The 20994-nt window shown below is 43.0% G+C and overlaps 1 protein-coding gene across 5 annotated transcripts in view; it reads left to right on the top strand.

The window, feature by feature from the left end:
- Positions 1-20994, top strand: part of SLC12A7 (solute carrier family 12 member 7) — a 715067-nt gene that overhangs the window by 479144 nt on the left and 214929 nt on the right. For 4 of the 5 annotated variants that reach the window (XM_068236473.1, XM_068236469.1, XM_068236470.1 and 1 more), the window contains 2 exons: positions 14988-15107; positions 19447-19551. In XM_068236473.1, the coding sequence (XP_068092574.1) occupies positions 14988-15107; positions 19447-19551 (225 nt within the window). The remainder of the gene's footprint in view (positions 1-14987; positions 15108-19446; positions 19552-20994) is intronic. The other variant, XM_068236472.1, reaches the window with a different exon arrangement.

Here is a 20994-nt window from a genome sequence, read left to right as displayed (position 1 = left end):
AAGCACAGGAAACTATTCACTGTTTCAGAGCTAAATTTCATAGAACCACAAGTCCCAGCAATATGATTACACAGAGAATACTTTGTACAGGTACTGAATAGCCATGTTGGCAGGATGGCTACATATTTATGTGTATTGAAATTAGGATCAACAGAAGCCACAAATGTAGCAATCACATGTAGCTTTGTCAGCCGAGATTAAGTGATCCGTAAGTGGTAATATCAAGTATTTCTGCTTTACCACCCTCTGGTGTGATATTACTCAGGATGATCTGCATACAAATTAAATGCTATTTTAGGGTTTTGATAGCCTAGGCTTTCAAAGCTCTCATCTATTACTTGGGACGGTGCAATACACTCCTTCAAGCTGTGGCAAGGGAGGCATGATACCCGACTATATGTTACCATTAAAGGACACCTGAACTGAAAGCGATATGGAGGCTGCCATAGTTATTTCCTTTTTTATTATTTATTTATTGTATTTATAAAGCGCCAACATATTATGCAGCGCTTTTAAACCATACCAGTTGCCTTGCAGTCCTGCTGGTGTCATTGGCTGCAGTAGTGTCTGAATCACCCACCTGAAACAAGCATGCAGCTTGCAACTGAAGTCCGACTAGGTTAAAGCTCTCATCAGCATTCTTGTTCCAGGTTTATGGCTAAAAGGTTTAGAGGTAGAGGATCCTCACCACTGCTAAGCAACTGGTATTGTTTACAGGGGTATAAATATGGCAGCCACCATATCCCTCTCCGTTCAGGTGTCCGTTATATTATAAAAGTGTATTTTTATTTTGTCTTTATCTGTTTGACTAACTGTTAAAGCATTAGTATATATTTATGCATGTCTAGCTCCTTGTTTAGTGCTCCACCCACCTTTTATTTTCTCTGAATTGCCCTAGATTATTGGTGGCCCTAAAGGGGGTAAACTTTATTATTTAGATTTTCTTAGTTATAAGTATTTTATTACGATTGAGCAGTTTGGTAAATATTTTTCTCTGTAACTGATACAACAGTGATACAGACTGGTAAGAGGAAAACTCGATGCAAGTTACACACTACAGTGTGTGATTATTCATGGGTAATGATACACGTTGAAGGCAGTGTTTATAAGCATTCAGGTAAAATTTGTGTATTGTTTTGTTTTATGTGTGTACTGAAGCATTTTAGAAATGGTACTTATGTATATTTAAGAAGGAGGATGTTTACACCTGGTTGCTTGTAAATGAGTTTATAAACACTGCTTACATACTGTACATACATCATAACTTATGAATATGCACACATTGCAATGTGTAAGATGCACTGTTTTGTACATGGAGCAAGTAAACAGTGTCACAGTGGTGCAGAACTACTTCTATTGTTCTAAAACCTGATGGGCTTTGTATAGTGCAGGGGTCTGCAACCTTTAAGACATAAAGAGCCACTTGGACCCGTTTCCGAAAAGATAAAAAAACTGGGAGCCGCAAAACCATTATAAAACAAATCTAACACTGCATATATTGTTTCTTACCTTAATGCTATATACAGGATCAGATATGACCCCAATATGCACAAATCGTTAGCAGATATGACCCCAATATGCACAAATCGTTAGCAGATATGACCCCAATATTCACAAATCGTTAGCAGATATGACCCCAATATGCACAATCCTTCAGCAGATCTGACCCCAATATGCACAATCCTTCAGCAGATCTGACCCCAATATGCACAATTCTTCAGCAGATATGAAAAGAAAAACCCATTTACTCACCTAGTCAGAAGACCTCCTGTCACGATCTCCTCCTGTCCCGACCTACTTGTGGCGCGCAACTCCCACGATCCTCTTCCTTCCCGACGTCACGTCCTGCCTGCATTACACTGCAGGGCTATGGGAAAATGGCCGCCCTAAGCTCCGCACTGCACCGGTCTGGTGGCCTCTCTGATAGGCTGCCGGCCAGCGGCAGCACACGTCACACGCGCGCCGCAGCCACTGACACACACTTCCTGAGCCGCGGCAAAGATGAAAAAGAGCCGCATGCGGCTCTGGAGCCACAGGTTGCCTACCCCTGGTATAGTGCATAATAGATTTGCAGATGTCAGACTCTGGGGTGGACTGGGGCTGCTCTGTATTACTGTACTTCAGATCATGTAAAATATGATTATTTCTGCTGGACATGTCTATTCACAAATTCAACACCAACCTCTGTGCAGGCATAGATTTTGTTAAATAAGTTTTGCAGAATCCAGCAGTACAAATGTTATACAATTCATACATGTGCCATAGTTTCACAGGCAATTTGAGTAAGCACCGCAATGTAACAGCAAGGTGGTACAGCAAGGCAGGCATCTGTATACACAAATTCGCTTATAAAATACCATTAGGGATTGTTCCATATTACATCTGTATTTTGTTATAAACTGTTCTAATCACCTTTTTCCGGCACCAGCAACTTCTTATAGTTGCGTCTCACGGACTGTGAGATAACTTGACTCTCAACACAGCAAGCAGGAGATAGACTTTCTCAGGCTTCTTCAATATTCACGTTATTTATTCAGGAAACAGAAATACAGATAGATACAGTTCATCATATCCTAGCCACGCCAATCTTCATGTTGCGTTACAAGCTTCTTGATTAAACTTCCTGCTGAAGTCAATCAGGTACCTTCTTTCTAACCTACGTTACACTAGACTACCTATGTACAGCATACATTATATCAGATTACATATAGAATGAAAAATACTTAGAGGTTCCAGTCAGCATTGAGAGCTAGTGTGAAAGTAAGAAGCAGAGTGAGCTCCCATCGCTCACTCGGGCTTTAATACCGACTAGAAAAGAGTTAAATATGACATCTTCGCCATCCCCTAGATCAGACTATTGGTGGACCCACTCGTGGTGTCATCATACACACCCACTCGATTAATATTCAATGCAGCTTTTGACATACATACAAGAATGTGGTGTTTAGTAAATATGGCTGATGTTTATTGTTCTAGTGGTGTACATGCACAGGTCAGGGAGACCTGTGGCCTTGTCCATAGAACAGCTTCTTGGTATGTTCTAGTTCTGACAGAACTGAAGATTTTCTCTCTAAGAGAAAATCCCCTTAAAGGGCAGGTCTGCTCCCCAAGCCTTTTTGACTAACTCAGTCCAAATAACTGAGGCCTACTTAAATTATAACATATTTGTGCAGATTCAGGGCCACACTGTGCTACATATAGTTAGTTTGGTTGAAACAACACATTCATCCATCAAGTCCAACCAGGAAAAAAATAGATAAATAAAACACCATCCTGAACCTGCACATATCACAGTTCCCAGTTGATCCAGGGGAAGGCAAACAACCTTACAAGGCGTGGGCCAATTAGCCGTACAAGGGAAAAATTCCTTCCCGACTCCAGTTGGCAGTCAGATAAATCCCTGGATAAACTCTTCAGGGAAGCACCTAAAAACTATAGCCATGGATGCCCTGCAAAGCATCCAAGCACTATTTAAATCCAGATATAGAGTTTGCCATAACTACTTCCTGAGGTAAGATGTTCCAGATTCACTCGCTGTGAAGGACACCTTTCTAAATAGATAGCAAAAACTTTTTACCTCCACAAACAAATCATGTCTCCTTGTCCGTTGTACAACCCTAGGGAAAAAAAGCTCATCTGCCAAGCTTTTGTATTGCCCTCAGATGTATTTGAACATGTTAATCCGGTCACCTCCCAGTCGCCTTTTTTCCAAGCTAAATAAGCCCAGTTTGTACAACCTTTCTTGGTGAGATCTTCCATCCCTCTGATTAATTTAGTTTCCAGTCTTTGTACCTGTTGTAGAAGTTCAATGTCATTTCTATAGTGTGGTACCAAAAACTTTATTCCATATTCCAGATGTGGCCTCACAAGTGATTTATACAGAGGGAGTAGTAGACTAGAGAAATTATTTCACTTTTTATACATCCCAGAATTGTATTTGCTTTAGCTACTGCTGCTTGGCATTGTATACAATTACCTAACAATTTCCTAACTTGTTATCAACCAGTATTCCTACGTCCTTCTCCAAGTCTGATGTTCCCAGCTGTATGATATTTATTTTATATGATGATCTACCATTGTTACGTATAAGGTGCATGACTTTACTTTTATCAACATTAAATTTAATTTGTCACGTGCCTGCCCATATGGCCATGTTGTCAAGGCCCTGTTGTAATATGTCACCATCAGTCTTAGTGTTGATAATTCTGCATAATTTTGTATCATCTGTGAAGATGGCTACACTCCTCTATATTCCGTCTACTAGATCATTTTTTTTTTAAACAAAAAGAAGGTTTATTGATCAAATTGGTCATGAAATACACATTGCAGACAATCAAATGGTATCTATAAATGCACAACAGGGCTTATATATAACTGCAAAAAGAGCAATAGATGGCAAAAGGGAGAACACTAAAAGTTTGCTAAATTTGAAACACGTGCAACATACAGCATGTACATTAAAAGGCATAGCGTATTTTTTCATAGCACAATTAACCTATTTTGGTTTCTGGACATAGAAACTACGTCCAGAAACCATGTGCGCTACCGCGCGTCCCCGCGGCCGATCGCGCGCGTGCACGCGCACTCCCGGCCGCGGATTCGGTAGTCAGGGAATCAATGTATCGGACTATGAAGTCCGATCACTGATTCCTCTCCCCCGCTGAAAAAGCGACAGCTTCTCTCGGAAGCTGCGCCTTTTCTGGCCATTCACTTCCTGATGCGCCACTCTAAGCGTATGTTACGCTTAGAGTGACGTCATGTAAACAAACTCATGGCCGCCATCTTGTGGCCAAAAAGTAATACTACACCTGAAAATAAAAATGAATTAAAATCAACACACATTTACATTATACATCTATTGTTTACCCCCCACCCTCCCAAAACTACCCAAATAAAATGTTTACTATAAATAAAAAAAACCATTACAATAAAAAAAAACAACATGTAAATATTTACCTAAGGGTCTAAACCTTTTAAATATCAATGTAAAGATGAAATATTTCTATATTTTTTTTATTTTAAACTTGTTAATAGTGATGGATGCAAAATGGAAAAAATGCACCTTTATTTCCAAATAAAATATTGTCGCCATACATTGTGATAGGGACATAATTTTAACGGTGTAATAACCGGGACATATGGGCATATACAATACGTGAGTTTTAATTATGGAGGCATGTATTATTTTAAAACTATAATGGCTGAAAACTGAGAAATAATGAATTTTTCCATTTTTTTCTTATTCTTCCTGTTAAAATGCGTTTACAGTAAAACGCTCTTAGCAAAATGTACCCCCCAAAGAAAGCCTAATTGGTGGCGGAAAAAACAAGATATAGATCAGTTCATTGTGATAAGTAGTGATAAAGTTATAGGCTAATGAATGGGAGGTGAACATTTCTCTCGTGAAAACCACGGAACCTGAATGGGTTAAGGACCTAACTAATTGTACATGCAGTTAGTAGCAGTAAAGTTAGGAAGTCCAGTCAAAACTAATAAAAAAATAGGAAGCATATTCAGATCATGTTATAGGTATATAAAATAAAATGGGGAAAAAATGAAAATAAAGTGAAAATAGTCACATCAGGCCCTCTCTCTCCACCTGTCCCATATTAAATGAAACTGCTTTAGACGGTTTCTATGCGTATATACAAGCTTTTTATAAGGAAGGTTTATATTAAGTCTCTTGCGCCAACCCGTAAACGTGGGAGCCTCCGCCGCTAGCCACCTGAGAGCAATTTCTTGTCTGGCTGCAAATAATGTTTCATGGATAAAGGTCTTAATATTAGGTTGCATTCCGTCGTCAGTTATTATACTTAACACACATAAAGCAGGGTTCATGGTTACAGGGCAACCCATTTTATCATGTAAGAAATGTATTACCTGTAGCCAGAACATCTGGACTAAGGGACATTTCCAGATTAAATGAAAAAAAGTAGGCGAGTGGCTCCCACATTTAGGACATACATCAGCTGCGTCAGTTTTGTACTTAACAATTCTAGCAGGGGTCAGGTAAGCTTGATGCAGAATATATATTTGGGTGGCTCTGTTTTTAATGCATACAGAGACCTTTTTAGGGGCCTCTAGTGCATCTTCCCAGCCTTCAGTTGACAAAACCATTCCCTTTTTTAACCACTTCTCTTTAACCGGCTCCATGTGGTCGAGCGCTTTACTTAATACCAGTTCTTTATACAAATCTCCAGTAAGGTGTTTGGCTGGGCCCTTTACCAAAATTTCAAGGATGGGGTGGGGGGTAATACAAACAGGGTTTTTCCCGAATTGAGCGAGGAATGCATGGTGTAATTGAGTGTATCGAAAGGGTTGGACCTTAAAAGTGGGGAACAATTTACGGAGGTTGGAGATACTAATAAACTTCCCCTGTTCTATTATTTGTGTTAGGAAAACTACACCTCCTCTCTCCCAATAATGTGGATCAGGTATTGTAGAGAGTTCAGGGAGTGTCTGATCATAATTTGGTGATAGAAGTAGTTTACAAGTACGCTTCCAAACATAGTGGGCTTGGGACAAGATAGTGTTTGCTTTGCGTGAAGGAGGGTTGATACCCCTAAGCAGGTCAAGGGCTACGCTCTCTCTATTAAGGTCCAAACTGTACCCCAGAGCTTCAGGGTTGTAGGCGACACCTGTTACAAACCAAGGGGCTAAGTGTTGCAATTGAGCCGCTAGATAATAATGTTGCACTGATGGAAGGGCAAGGCCACCCATATCATTGGGGTTAATAAGCAAAGAGGATTTGACTCTGGCCCTTTTGTTATTCCATATAAAAGCGGTGATCAGGGAGCGGAGCCTTTTAAAATAGTGGACTGGGATATATATAGGAGATTGGTGTAGTATATATAATAGCTTGGGCAATAGTATCATCTTAACTAGATTAATTTTAAAAGGACCGATTTAGATTTATTAAGTTTAAGCCCAGAGTAATAACCAGACTCTTCAATGGTTGAGAGTGCACAGGTCAGAGACTCATTCGAGTCAGCAAGATAAAGAATTGTGTTGTCAGCGTAGAGTCCTATCTTTTCTTCCGTGTGGATGGTACAGAAGCCACGAATCTGGGGGTGAGCCCTGATGCGGCAGGCTAGGGGCTCTACAGCAAGCGCATATAATAGGGGAGAGAGGGGGCACCCTTGACGTGTTCCACGTCCCAGATCAAAGGATTCCGAAATCCATCCATTTGTGCAGACCCTGGCTTTGGGGGAATTATATAACCGGTGTACCCATTTACAGAAATTATCTCCGAACCCAAACCTGACACGGACCGCGCTGAGGTAGGGCCACTCCACAGTATCGAAAGCCTTGGCCATGTCTAAGGATGCCACTATTCTATTTCCAATATTTGTATGCTTTGCTTGAATGTTGGTCCATAAACGTCTTATATTCATGGCGGTGTTTTTGCTAGGCATATACCCCGTTTGATCAGGGTGAACAAGAGATAGTATTACTGAGTTTAGTCTAATAGCCAAGGCTTTAGCTAAGATCTTAATATCAGTAGGAAGTAGGGAGATTGGCCTGTATGAATCACAATACAACGGGTCCTTGCCAGGTATGGGTATAACAACTATCAGGGCTTTTTGCATGGAGCTTGGCAACGAGCCTGCTTCAAAAGCACTATTAAGGGTTTGTAGCAGGAATGGGGTCGTTACTTCATCAAATTTCTTGTATACTTCAATGGGAATGCCATCTAGGCCTGAGGCTTTTTTATTGGGGAATGACGCAATTGCTATATTTAGTTCTTCTGTGGTCAAGGGGGAATCTAGCGCTTCACGCTGCTCCGGAGATAACCGTGGTAGCTGCAGTTCAGAGAGATATATTTCAGTCGGTCTGCGTGGCCGGGGTGGAGGTACTATAAAGGGTTTTATAGTAGTTAGAAAATACCCGGTTAATTTCTGCAGGGCCAGTGACTGGCGTTCCATGGCTGTCTGCAATATGAGTTATCACTGGGGGGGAGGTATATGATTTAGAAATCCTTGCTAGTAAGGTACCCGCTCTCTCCCCCTGTTCAAAAAAGGCTTGCTTACTGAAAAATAATTTACTTTTCGCAACCTCGTCTATAAGCAGTTTGTGATTGCCCGCTGCCGTACGCCAGGCTGATAAATGGTGTGGGTCACGGGTGGAAAAGTATAAATTACGAAGCGTGTCAATTTGATGTATCCAGTCCTGCTCACGTCGCTTTGTGTAATTTTTACAGTTTGCAACTGCCGCAATTAGCTCACCTCGTAGAAATGCCTTAAAGGTATTCCACACCAACAGCACATCTTCCTCATCTCTATGCGTATGTATAAAGTGATGTATATGTTTAGTAATCTGGTCATGTGTGGTGATAAGCTCTAGCCAGAAGGGGTTAAACTTCCAAAAACGGTAAGGGGGTTGTTGGCCCCAGGTAAACTCTATATAGATGGGTGAATGATCTGAGACTAGACGGGGTAACATACCTACTGCATTAGTTGCTTGCAATATAGCTGGGGAAGCGAAGAAGTAATCTAGGCGGGAGGAAGCTGCAAATGTGGCGGAGTGGCAAGTGTAGCCGCATTGATTTGGTTAGAAACAACGCCACACATCTAAATAGTGAAGTTCTTTCATAAGGTTAGCAAAGTTAGTAGGCTAGTCTTGTTTGGGAGGGTGTCTATCTTTTGAGGGGTTACATACCGCGTTAAAATCGCCCATCCATAATGTAAAGATACCTGGATGAGCGAGAGTAAACTGGACACCTTTAATAACAGAGGAATCATATGGGGGTGGAATGTAAATGTTTATAATCCTCATGGGGATACCTGCAATCCTGCAGTGCATAAAATTGAATTTACCTAGGTAATCCTCTTTTATTGTAAGTATTTGGAATGCAAGGGATTTTTTAACAAGTAATGACACACCACGGGAGTATTGAGAGTAGGAGGAGTGATATGACCAGCCTATCCAGCCACGTCTTAATGCCTGCGTCCTTCCGCCTGTGAGGTGGGTTTCCTGAAGGGCAACAATATCTGGTTTATGACGATATAGGTATGTCATGATCATCTGATGTTTCCTAGGGTCGTTAAGACCGCGGACATTCCAACTTATAACTTTCAACTTATTAAGTGCCATCTTCTCTTTCCACCCTGCATTGAGCAGTTTTGCCCTGGAGGGAGTGCAGATTATGATATTGATGCCATGACCAAATATGAGAATTTACCAGCGGAGAAAACAGAAAATAAACTTTACAAGAAAAATAAAAACACCCAAACCCCTTTATCCCTCCCTGACCCATCTAAACGTAGATAGGCCCTTAGTCCCAAAACCAAAAACCCAGCAACAATCTACCAGGCAAGATACAGCAGTTACTGTGGCACCTGCCTGGGGGGAAACCTAGAACTTACAAGTCCACCCCCTGAGGGAAGGGCCCCACCCCACTCGAACCTCAGGCGCGGGAGGGGTCCCTCCCCCAGGGGGAGGAGGAGAAACCAATGCTGTAGTAAACGAGAGGTGGGTTCGAGAGTGTCGTAACTTACCACACCCTAGTGGCGGGCCCCCACTCTCGCATCTTATAGGGGGAACCTGCATGGTCATGTAACTTAGCATATTCTAATGGCTTATCATAATGTAATGTACCACAGATAGGGTCCAGGCCCAGCTAGTTGTAGGGGTATAGCCTTGCGGTAGTTATAGACTTGTAATCCAATATAGAGACCTTCACAAAACACTTATAACTGTACATCTACGCTGTGGGGGGGAGAGACATCCGAGACTGAAAGGAGGGAGGTATCAGGAAGCCCAGTGACGGGGGGTGACAAAGCACCCCGGGGTATAGGCAATGTTGGATAGGAGAAGGGTAGGAGCAGGATTACACAGTTTAGGGGGTCCTGGGTTGGGCGTCTCTCGGCCCCACAGCACACAACAGCAACATATCAATTCACATGCCATCGATTAAAAGCATTAAGGCAATTATAAATCACATATTAAACGTTCAAATATAGAAGAGTGATGGATACATAGGTGGCACACCACAGACAAATCTAATTTTCACAGGAAAAAAGAAAAAAAAAGAAACAGGGCCATAACCATGTAAAGTGAGTTCCAAATAGGTAAGAGCAAGTAATGCATTTAACGGCTCAGCTTTGAAACCTTGGCGAGAGCAAAAGAGTTCCACTATGCAAGTTAGGGGCAGCAGAAAAAGTCAGATCCAATTCGGACACACAGTCCGGGGCTGTTCCACCAGATTGCATACATTGCTTGGGAAAAACACAAAAACAGGCGATTGGTAGGATAATCTCGGGGAAAACAAAGAGGGAACCACTCGTAGAATAGGGCGAAGGAACAGGCAATTATAGTGCGTGGGATGAACTGCACACTGCTGCAACAGTACTCACGGCCTTCACGAGGTGTTGTCCACCCGGCCTGGGGATCCACGGGGAGCAGGCCTAGCATCTAGCCAGGTTTGTACCGCTTCCGGAGAGGTGAAGAAGTGTGTGCGGTCACCGTCAATAACTCGAAGCTTCGTGGGGTATAGCATTGCGTATGCGAGGCCCATGTCTCGCAGTCGCTTCTTCGCGTGCACAAACTGCGCTCGTTGTCGTTTGAGATCTATGGAGAAGTCCGGGTAGAAGGAAAGGCGGGTGTTGTTGTGGGTTACGTCTCCTCTTTTGCGCGCTGTGCGCGAAATGGCGTCTCGGTCACGGTAATTGAGGAGTTTCATAATGAAGGTCCTTGGTACCTGGCCTGGCGCTTGGACTTTGGCGGACACTCTGTTCGCTCTCTCTATTATAAAAGCTGAAGAAAACGTGGACCTACCGAATAGCTCTGTCAGAAGTTGTTCTGCAAAATTTTCTGGAGCATTCCCCTCAGCCTTTTCGGGTAGGCCCACGATGCGCACATTTGAACGTCTGTTTCTGTTCTCAAGGTCCTCATGGCGCTCTTTGTGTGCGTACGTCGCGCTGCGTTTGTGCGGAGTCCTTTTCTAGGGGTTTTAGCCGGTCTTCTACATCGCTCACACGATTCTCGACTGTTCTGACTCTAGTACGGAGTGACTGCATGTCCGCTCTAAGAAGCGATACGTCTGATTTTACCTCTTCCACTTTGCTGGTAATGTGCGTAAGTGCTTCTTGGCAGGCCGTTATGCCCTGTAGGATCTGTTTCAGGGAGGGAGCGGGAGCGTCATCATCCTCCACGCCACTGCCGTCTCTACTGTCGCCATCTTGTGTGTCCATGCGGAATTTTTGTAGCTTGGCTACTGCCTCTGATCCGCGGCGAGTCATCCTGGGATTGAATCCAGATTGCGTAGGTACCTTTACCAAGGTATGAGTGAGGTTTGCGATATTAAAAAACCAGCAGGTTACTTAGGCGGATGGGTATTGCGGGTGTTGGAGCGGGAGCTCACCGCTGCTGCGTCCTACTCCATGGACTTCCGGCCACGCCCCCCATCTACTAGATCATTAATAAATACATTGAAAAGAATAGGACCGAGTACTAACCCCTGTGGTACCCCACTGCTAAGTTTCCTATTTTGCGTATGTTCCATTTACCACCACTGCCTTCTAACACACACACACACACACACACACACACACACTTACTCCTAGTCCCTGTATCCTCAGCTTTCGTACCAGGCTATTGTGGGGAACAGTGTGAAAAGCCTTTGCAAAGTCCAAGTACACTGCATCTATAGCTTTCCCAAGATCTAAATTTTCATTCACCAGTTCATAGAAGCTGAGCATGTTGGTGAGACAGGACCCATTTTAAGTAAAACCATGCTGTTGAACTGAAATATTATTCTGTGCTACATAATTTTGTATAACATTCTTTAGGATACCTTCAAACAATTTACACACAACTGATGTTAAGCTTACTGGTCTATAGTTTCCTGGCTCTGATTTTTTTCCCCCTTCTTGAATAAGTGGGAAACATCAGCTGTAACTGACCCACTTGAAAGAGAATCACAGAAAATAAGATAAAGTGGCTTATCAATAACTGAACTCCACTCCTTTAATACACGGGGTGGATGCCATCTGGGCCAGATGCCTTGTCTATCTTAATCTTATTGAATTGTTCCTGCACACCTTTCTGTTAGGCAATTCATGTGTAATAATTCATGAGACTAATTTATTCCTCCAAAGTGTTGATATAATAATCATGAAAAGTTTTAGCAGTCAATACTGTATATTTCACTGCAATGTACAAATCTCTGGCAATGCAGGGGACAAAGCTGTCAATGCAGTCTTGGCGCAGTCACAAAAAAAAAGGAACATTCAGTATCAAAGTAGAGTGGAGACCACATATAACCTGGAGATCAGAGCAGTCCTAGTTTCACAAGGACTGCTAATTGTTTTTTTGCTTATCTTTACATAATGCAGATCCCACACCTACTAAGACAAAGCAGCATGGGCTCTGCCCCGCATCATCATAGTTGTGTGGGGAGCCCTGTGCCACATATATTCTGCCAGCCTTCTTACCACCCAACAAACTGTTGTATAGCAAACATGCTTAATTTCAGTTTGCAGACAGTGTGCTCAAACAGGGTAAAATGTTTATAAATCAGAAGGCCTCAAGTTTAAACACCATTGGAGTCAATGGTGATGGACTTCAGGTGGACTGTGAGTAATTGGGCACGGATAAAAGATGGAGCCCAAATTACGACAAAAACAGCACAATTTGGCAGCCAGCAATAGCTGGAAGCCAAATTGCATCTACACCCACTTTGGCATCTTGGAGGGGGAATAGTAATTAATGCCGCTGGGAAATTTGCCACAGCAGGGTAAGACTTTTTTGGCTTTAACCTGCGCCCAAATTTCCCGAGGCCCTTTTTACATGTATGCCCTTGTGTAACCAAATTTTAAACCTAGAACTATTTATTATGATTTATATTTATATTACATTATCTGCCACCATCTTAAAGGGGTTCTGTGGGGGTTCCTGAGGAGAAAAACTGCCACTTACCTGGGGCTTCTATCAGCCCCCTGCAGTGGTAATGTCCCACGCCGTCCTGCTCCCATCTGCCGTTCCCCGCAGCCGGCACCGGGCTATTATTCGTCTGTCTCACAGACGAATAATGCGCGTTGCCGTGCCTCCGCTCGCGTCATCTAAGGCTTACTGCGCAGGCGCAGTACAACGGAGCCTTGTACTGCGCTTGCGCAGTAAGCTTCCGATGACGCAGGCGGAAGCGAGCGGGTGCGCGGCCACTGTAGCGCAGCCGCAGTTCGATCCCATGCCGCTTAGACCGGGGCCGGCGGCGGAGAACAGCAGATGGGAGGAGGACGACGTGGGACATTACCGCTGCACGGGGCTGATAGAAGCCCAAGGTAAGGGTCTGTTATTCTCCTCAGAAACCCCTAACAGAACCCCTTTAAATTTCTAGCCTTACCCCTGGCGACTAAGCCAAGTGTTGGAACTTGGATACATTTGGAGTATTTATAGTGGAATCCAAGTTAATGAGTGCAATGTAGAGGTAAAGGTTAAATAAAATTAAAATGAACCATGTGGATAAAATAAAATGCATACACCTGTGCCCCTGCATTTTATTTATATCCCTATAAATATGTCTCTAACCCTAGGGCCACGCCTCTAGATAAATAAAACCGCTGACTGACTGCCATGCTTAAATATAGGCCACTGATTGGCCGGGGTATCTCAGCCCTACATAGGCTTAATTGTGAACTACGTGGCCAATCAGAGGTTTTTGTTTTTATTTGAAGACTTAACCCCATGCTTAGAAACAGTACTGAAATGATGAAATAGCACCATTATGGCCTCTGCAGATTCTTCAGGTTGTCATAGACCCTAAAAAAACATTGAAGGGTAAACTGGAGGAGGAGTACACTCCAAAGAACACAATGTATTAGCTAGATTATAAACATATACATTTTATTAATGAGATCAACAATTTTAAAAGGAAATAAATTCCAATAAAAGGCACTATGCCTGCTCTGGGGCCGGCCGACCCTCTGACTCACCGCACCCACCACTCACCTACACACGCACACAAGGACAAAAAAGGGGGGGAGAGAGGGGAAGGAAATGTTCATCTGAGGTGATCACTCAGTTCAAAAAACAATTGTTCCCATGTATGCAGTGCGCCCTTGATTTCTCCTGTTAAAAGTAAAGGTAATGTTCCTCAAAGACTTATGATAGCCACAGTAATTGTTAGTAAAGCAACAGCAATCCAAGCAATGCAGCAAAAAGAAAGAAGCAAAAGGAGGCTCCAGTCGCAAGCCCGTTCAGTAATGTACTTCATAAAAGCAGCAGCATAAGCAGCATGATGCACTCTTGGGGAATATAGGCATACTCTACCAGCTCCACGGTGTCAGCGTCATAGAAAGGCTCCAGTGAGATATCTCCGTGCATGCTGCGGATAAACCGCGTAGAGCCGCTATGTGGCTATCAATGACGGCCTCCTGATGGTGAGTCCAGGAAACACCGTGTTGTGGCTTGAGGATGGTGTTGGATCAAGACTCGTGGAGATCCAGCGGGTGCAGGGTAAGGATCCACACTGCAGGAGGATACACGGTATGGAGTCCACGCTGCACAATGCAGCAAAGGTGCAGTGAGGGTGTGAGGTGGCCGCGACGGCAGGGGACGGCTCACCCCATGCAGGTCGTGCCAGAACCCCGACATGTTTCGCCGGTAGACTTCCGGCTTTCTCAAGGGGGCGTGTCAGTCATTCTATAGACCCTGTAGAAGTCCCCACACAGTCTACCAAATTTGACTGCAATCATTACCAATCATCTGTTTAAGTGTTCCCAAACCAAATGGCCAATATTTGGGGAGAACTTTACTTTTACTCAAATCTGAACAGCAACATTAATAAACTGCAGTGAGATGGAGACAGCCATGGAGGTCTGTGCCACAGTTAGTTGTAAGGGGTCATATAGTGTAATGTATGCATACGCGGTAGAGCTTAAAATCAAGCATATATTCCAGATGCCAGATTTCTGTTTTAAGTTAATACACACTCATTTGATTCATACAATAGTTTAATGACCTTTCTTGACCTTTCTTTATTTTTTCAGGACTCTTTCTTTCTTGGGAATGAGCTTGTGCCTTGCATTGATGTTCATTTGCTCTTGGTATTATGCGTTAGTTGCTATGCTGATTGCTGGATGTATTTATAAATACATTGAATATAGAGGGTAAGTCATTCCTTGAGAACAGCTGCTTGCGCTTTTGTGTATAGTATCATACGCGAAATACAGTATTTGCAACTTTATGAATTACAGTGTTTACCAAGTACTGTTATGGATAACATCATCTTAAAGTGGTCTAACACCCAGCATTTCAACTTTGCTTTAAAAGATTGCTTACAGCTTATAAACTATTATGCCAGATTTTTTTTTTAGCAGAAATTCACTGAATGGATTAAACATGACATTTTAGTGCTGCATTTAGCTAGAAATTCTCCTCGGTGCTTGCTTGTTTAGTTACGAATGTATCTATCTACAATGTAGCAAACAAACACTGCTCTGAGAGAACAAAGAGGGCTTCCCCGGCAGGCTTTTCAAAGGTCTATTTGTATTCCAAATAAAGATACATTTTGTAACTAAAGATAAGAACGGATGCGGATTCCTAGTTAAATCCAACACTAAAATGTCATGTTTAACCCATTCAGTGAATTTCTGCTTAAAAAAAATCTGGCATAATAGTTTGCAAGCTGTAAGCAATCTTTTAAAGCAAAGTTGTAATGCTGGGTGTTAAACCGCTTTAAGTATCTATTGTCATTGATATATTTGTTAGAAGCATATTTGTTGAAAGTACTCCATAGTTCTGTACGACTGCTTTTTAGTTACGTTTTTGAATATCTAAAATATCTACCCTATATTTTATATGTGATTTCTAATTTCTTCAGGCAAAAACAGGCCTTCAGGGAACACCGCGTCAGTACACGGTGTTTCCTGTCTGGCCACTAGCCAAGCAATATGTGACGCGTGCTTGCGGTCACTTCCAGTTTCGGGTATACGGAAGCGTATTGTAAACATACGCTTCTGCGACGTCGCGACAACGACCTTTTTAAAAACCCAGCGTTGCCATAGACTAACATGACTTCCTGGCCAACGCAGATCGCCGCAGGTCCTGCATGGTAACGTAATACTGTACTAGCGTTAAATTTGCCACTTTGGGCGCAGCGTACCGCAACGTGGGGAGTATGAACTTCCCCATAGGGTTACATTAGGCTGCGGTAGCAGTACGGCTATTTTCCGCACCGCGCCAGTGTGAAAGGGCCCTCAGCCACACTGCAAGTTGCTATAGCTTTCCTCTTGCCAAAGTTAGAATTTTTTCGTTTTAACAGTTGTGGTGGTACAGGGCTTACTCTGCTGCTCAGTTATGTTTTTTGAGTGCAGTGGAGAAGCAAGGTATGGAAAATATTCTTTGTCATTTGCTTTTAACTGCAACAGGAAACAGCACAGTAATCCACAAGAGAATTGCAATTTTGCGTTCAGGAATCATTGACAACTACATGGGGATGGTTCACTATTGCTCTCTTTTGCCTGGTACACACCATGCAATTTCTTGTCAGATTGACTGGTCAAATATGGTCAAATATATAATTTCCAGCAAGTCTTATCTCCTCCTGAGTGAGAACAAGATTGATTTTGCGCAGTATTGATCTGAAAATAGATTTTGTTTGCGATCAGGATACTGGATATGTCAAAAATTATTAGTTCGATCCATTGATCTGACGAGAAATTGTGTAGTGTGTATACCAGGCACTGCAGCCTGCACGGAGTATCCAGAATCGCAAGAACCATGGTGCAGTCTGTATGCACCCTTATATTTGCAGCCTAAAAGGGAATCTGAAGTGAGAGTGATAAGGAGGCTGCTATGTTAATTCCCGTACAAACAATGCCAGACTGTCATGCTGAGCTTTTGGATTTAGTTATTTTTGAGTCAGAACCTGCAAAAAGCATGCAGCCAGTGGAGTCATTCTGGGCATCCGCACAAAAGTCTGACAACTGGCATTGTTTATCAGAGAAGAAGGATAGCAGCCTCTGTACACTGCAAACACCGTCCTCAACCCACTTCAGTTCGCACACTGGGCAAACTGGTCTATAGATGGCGCACATCATGGAACATCTACAGTATACAGGCCTGGCATCTATGCCAGGATCCTCTTCTTAGACTTTAGTTCCTCCTTTAACACCATCTGCCCAAACATTCTGTGCACAACAGCCTGATTCAACGCTGAGTCGATCTCTCCCTAAGCGTGTGGATCAAAGACTTCTTCGCCAACAGGACACACTGCGTTAAACTCAACAAACTCTCCTCTCAAGCATTAACCACCAACACAGGTGCTCCCCAGCGGTGCACTCTGTCTACGATCCTGTTCACGAACAACTGTACCTCATAAATTTACTCTGTCAAAATCATCAAATTTGCATACAATACCACCATTTTATGCCTCATGGACGAAAATGGAGAGCTTGTGTACCGCAACAAGATCAAATCTGCAAATGGTGCTGGGATAACAACCTCATCCTAGATACAATGGTGCTGGGATAACAACCTCATCCAATACAGCAAAGTCAGTTAAGATAATCATAGACTTCAGAAAGAACGCCCCCCCCCCCCCCCCCCACCAAATCCGATCTACATCGAAGGCACTGAGGTCTGGGCACCACCATTACTAGCTATGTCAGATGGGCAGAGAACATCTCCAAAACCCAGAAGAGGGTACAGCAAATTCTGTTCCTCTTGAGCCAACTGAAAAAAAATTGGAATGCCAAGGGAACTATTGACCAAACTCTACACCTCCACTATTGAATAAATTCTCTGCTTCTCTGTCATTGTCTGGCACACTGGTTCATGTGTAAGGGACAAATATAAACGTCAAAAGGTCATTAATGCTATAGAGAGGATCATTGGGACCTCCCTGCCTCCACTGGATCTCCTGCATATCTCCAGAATGAAGGCCAGGGCAAATACAGTAGAATAACGAACAATACCTCCCACCCCGGCTGATGCTACTTCGATTTTCTCTGCCACTACGGAGCCATCCAGTGATACTCCCCGGTCCAAAGGTTCAGGGTACGTCCCACCAAACGCTGTCCCAGCAGACTACCGGGAGTGGCGAGGACACTGTCCCCCACTTGTGGCAGCAGGCAAATGCTTCAGAGAAACAATTGTAGGAGGGGCTACAGCTTCGTAGTCTAAGCAACTGCGGCATGTTACCATGCCGTTTATGACTCTGGGCACCCCCTGCCCTGCTCTGTCTAGTCTGTTGGTCCTATCACAGCAGTCAAATCAGTCTGTCCTATCACAGCAGTCAAATCAGTCTGTCCTATCACAGCAGTCAAATCAGTCTGTCCTATCACATCTGCCCAACCCCTACTCCATCACTCCGGCCACTACAGTCCAGACAGTCATCAACCTGTCCTGTCTTTTCAGCTTGGTCAGTCCTTAGTCTGTCCTGTCACATCAGTCCAAACCATCCTCCTGTCATCAGCCTGTCCTGTCATGTCGGCCCCGCCGGCTCTCAGTCTGTCTTATAATGCCAGTCCAGCCCGTCAAAGCCTGTCCTGCATTTTCCAGTCTGCCCTTCTTCCCTCACCGCAAGGTTCACTACTTCTGTTTTTCTCATCACTGGTGGTGCAGCCCTGGGTGTAGTAACCTGGTGGGCACCAGGCAGCAAAGTAGTCCGTCGCCCAATAGGGTTGATGGCCCATCATCCCTTGTGGGATGCGCTGGTGAAGAACCGTGCCCACTTAGATTCCACTCCTTAGGGGTGCCTGCGTCAATCACTGGTGCTGAGATCAGCAGGACCATGACGCATCAAAACCAAAACTTCTAGGCACAGGAATACCTTCTTTCCCCAAGCTTGGCCGTCTCTAAACTCAAGCTAATCCCCTTACTACACACATCCTGACCTCTCTTCCTGTATCTCCTGTGTCCCCAGTCTGATGCTGATGCTGTAAACAATGTTTGTAATTGTGTACGTTAAAATGTCTGTCATTTTGTACATTAACCTATGTCTGACATATTGCACTACGGCCAATGCCTGTGTGTACCAAAAGCAATTCCAGGTGCGGCACCTGACGTATTTGGCAAATAAAACTGAATCTGAAATTTATAAAGCCATGTACGCAAAAGTCGATATCCATACCCAGTAAATGAACAATCCAATCAAAATGATCTGAATCCCACATCAGACCAGTTAGAAAGGACCAACAATCATTTTCTCAGTTGTTTAGTATAGCATGTGATGGTAAATAGCAGTCTGTCCTGCACATGTACTTCCCACTGACTGATGTGCACAGAAACTTGTGGGAACTTGCCTGGAAAGAGGAATTGATCAGTAGTCATTGTGCACATGTCTGCGTTGGTTAGTTGTTTTAGACCAAAGGTATAAAAACTGTTTAGAGGGTTTGTTTTCTGGAAAAGTAGCTGCAGACCAACTGGTGTGTACAAGCCCTTTTTGTTTTGAGTATATTTCTTGCCATCAACAGTAACCATACTGTAAAATGCATTTATATTTAGGGCTGAAAAGGAATGGGGTGATGGGATACGAGGATTGTCCTTAAATGCAGCCCAGTATGCTTTGCTGCGCGTTGAACATGGAGCAACACATATAAAGAACTGGAGGTATGTTTTTTTAATTATTTATTTTTTTACAATTGAAGTTGCTTAAAGAAAACCTGAACTGAAATTAAAAGTCAAAATAAGCATACACAAGTCCTACTTCCCTTCCATGTAGTCCACTTTTCAGTGTCTTTCTCCTGTCCCGCGTCCTGTTTGTTCACTGTGATCGAGGGAATTTTCCGTCCTCCATTTTGAAAATGGCCAATACCCATAACAGCTTTCTGGCCAGCACACAGTTAAACTGTAACATCGCCCACTTGAGCCATAGGGAAACATGGACATTACCTGGTACATCAGTTTTCCTCTCAGCTATAACTGACAGCAACTGATATTTTACTGACAGCAACTGATATATTTCAGATCTGACAAAATATTGTCAGAACTGGAAGGGATTAATGTCAGAAAAAAAAGGTGAGTTTCTGAGAGGAACTGATGGCAAGGTAACTATGTAATGTTCATTTGAAGTTACCTCATGTGTTTATTTTAAATATTTTTACTCAGTACAGGTTCTCTTTAAGTTTGAAACATATTTTAATTTCAAAAACATGTTTACTGGAAACCAAAACCTACAGGTTAATGTGCTTTTCTGGGTTGAACTTACACCCATATTGTGTCAATAGATGCACAGAGGAAAATAAACATAACAGAACTAGGAATCATTAATATAAAAGTTAAAAATATATAACAAGCACATGAGACCTTGCAAATAATACAGAGTATGGTACATATTGCATTGTGTATAAGAAACATGAAAGAACTGCAATAAAGTACACTCTTAACATTGTGACAAGGCTTGCCTAATCTCTGTAGAGACAACATTCTGCAGCCCAGGGCTGCCAAACCTTATCAAAATGGTGGACCCTGTATACCAGGTTAGCTTTTTTTTAATTTTTTTTAATTTATTTTTTTACATGGTTTAACTGATTCACTCAAGATGGGCCAGTATCTAAATGAATTGAAAGAGTTTTATTGAGGGCCCTTCCAGCTTAGACCAAATCTGAGCCAGCCCTGGCCAGGTGCATACTACCTGTACTTTGGCATCCCTGAAAACAGACAGCTGAACTACCAGCATAAATAGCATGCAGTCTCTCTGGTACCTGTTAGAAATTGGTACACTTGCATTGTACATTCCTGTTATGTTCTACATCGACCTGTCAGATTGAGAACTAGGAGAGTTGCTGCTGTCACCCAGTGACAGCTTTAGGCATTACAGCAAGCTTACCTGGTTCTCACTTGGCTAATTATTTACCAGGTGAGTCTGCTTTGCATGCAGCGAGCGTCCAGCCAAGTTCACCTAGAACACTCTGGAATCAATCAATATTCTGGTTTGCATCTGCTTTCTGATTGGCTGCCTGTGTTATTAAAGTCCTTTCCTGCCTGGGCCCCACACCAGTTATGTTTTTCAGCTTCCTGTTCATTGAAGGGTGTGCTTTTGTACTGCTCTCT

Source organism: Hyperolius riggenbachi, chromosome 5 (assembly GCF_040937935.1).
Source record: "Hyperolius riggenbachi isolate aHypRig1 chromosome 5, aHypRig1.pri, whole genome shotgun sequence".
NCBI lineage: Eukaryota > Metazoa > Chordata > Amphibia > Anura > Hyperoliidae > Hyperolius > Hyperolius riggenbachi.
The sequence above is the reverse complement of the archived record's forward strand: the minus strand, read 5'-3'. Positions and strand labels throughout refer to the sequence as shown.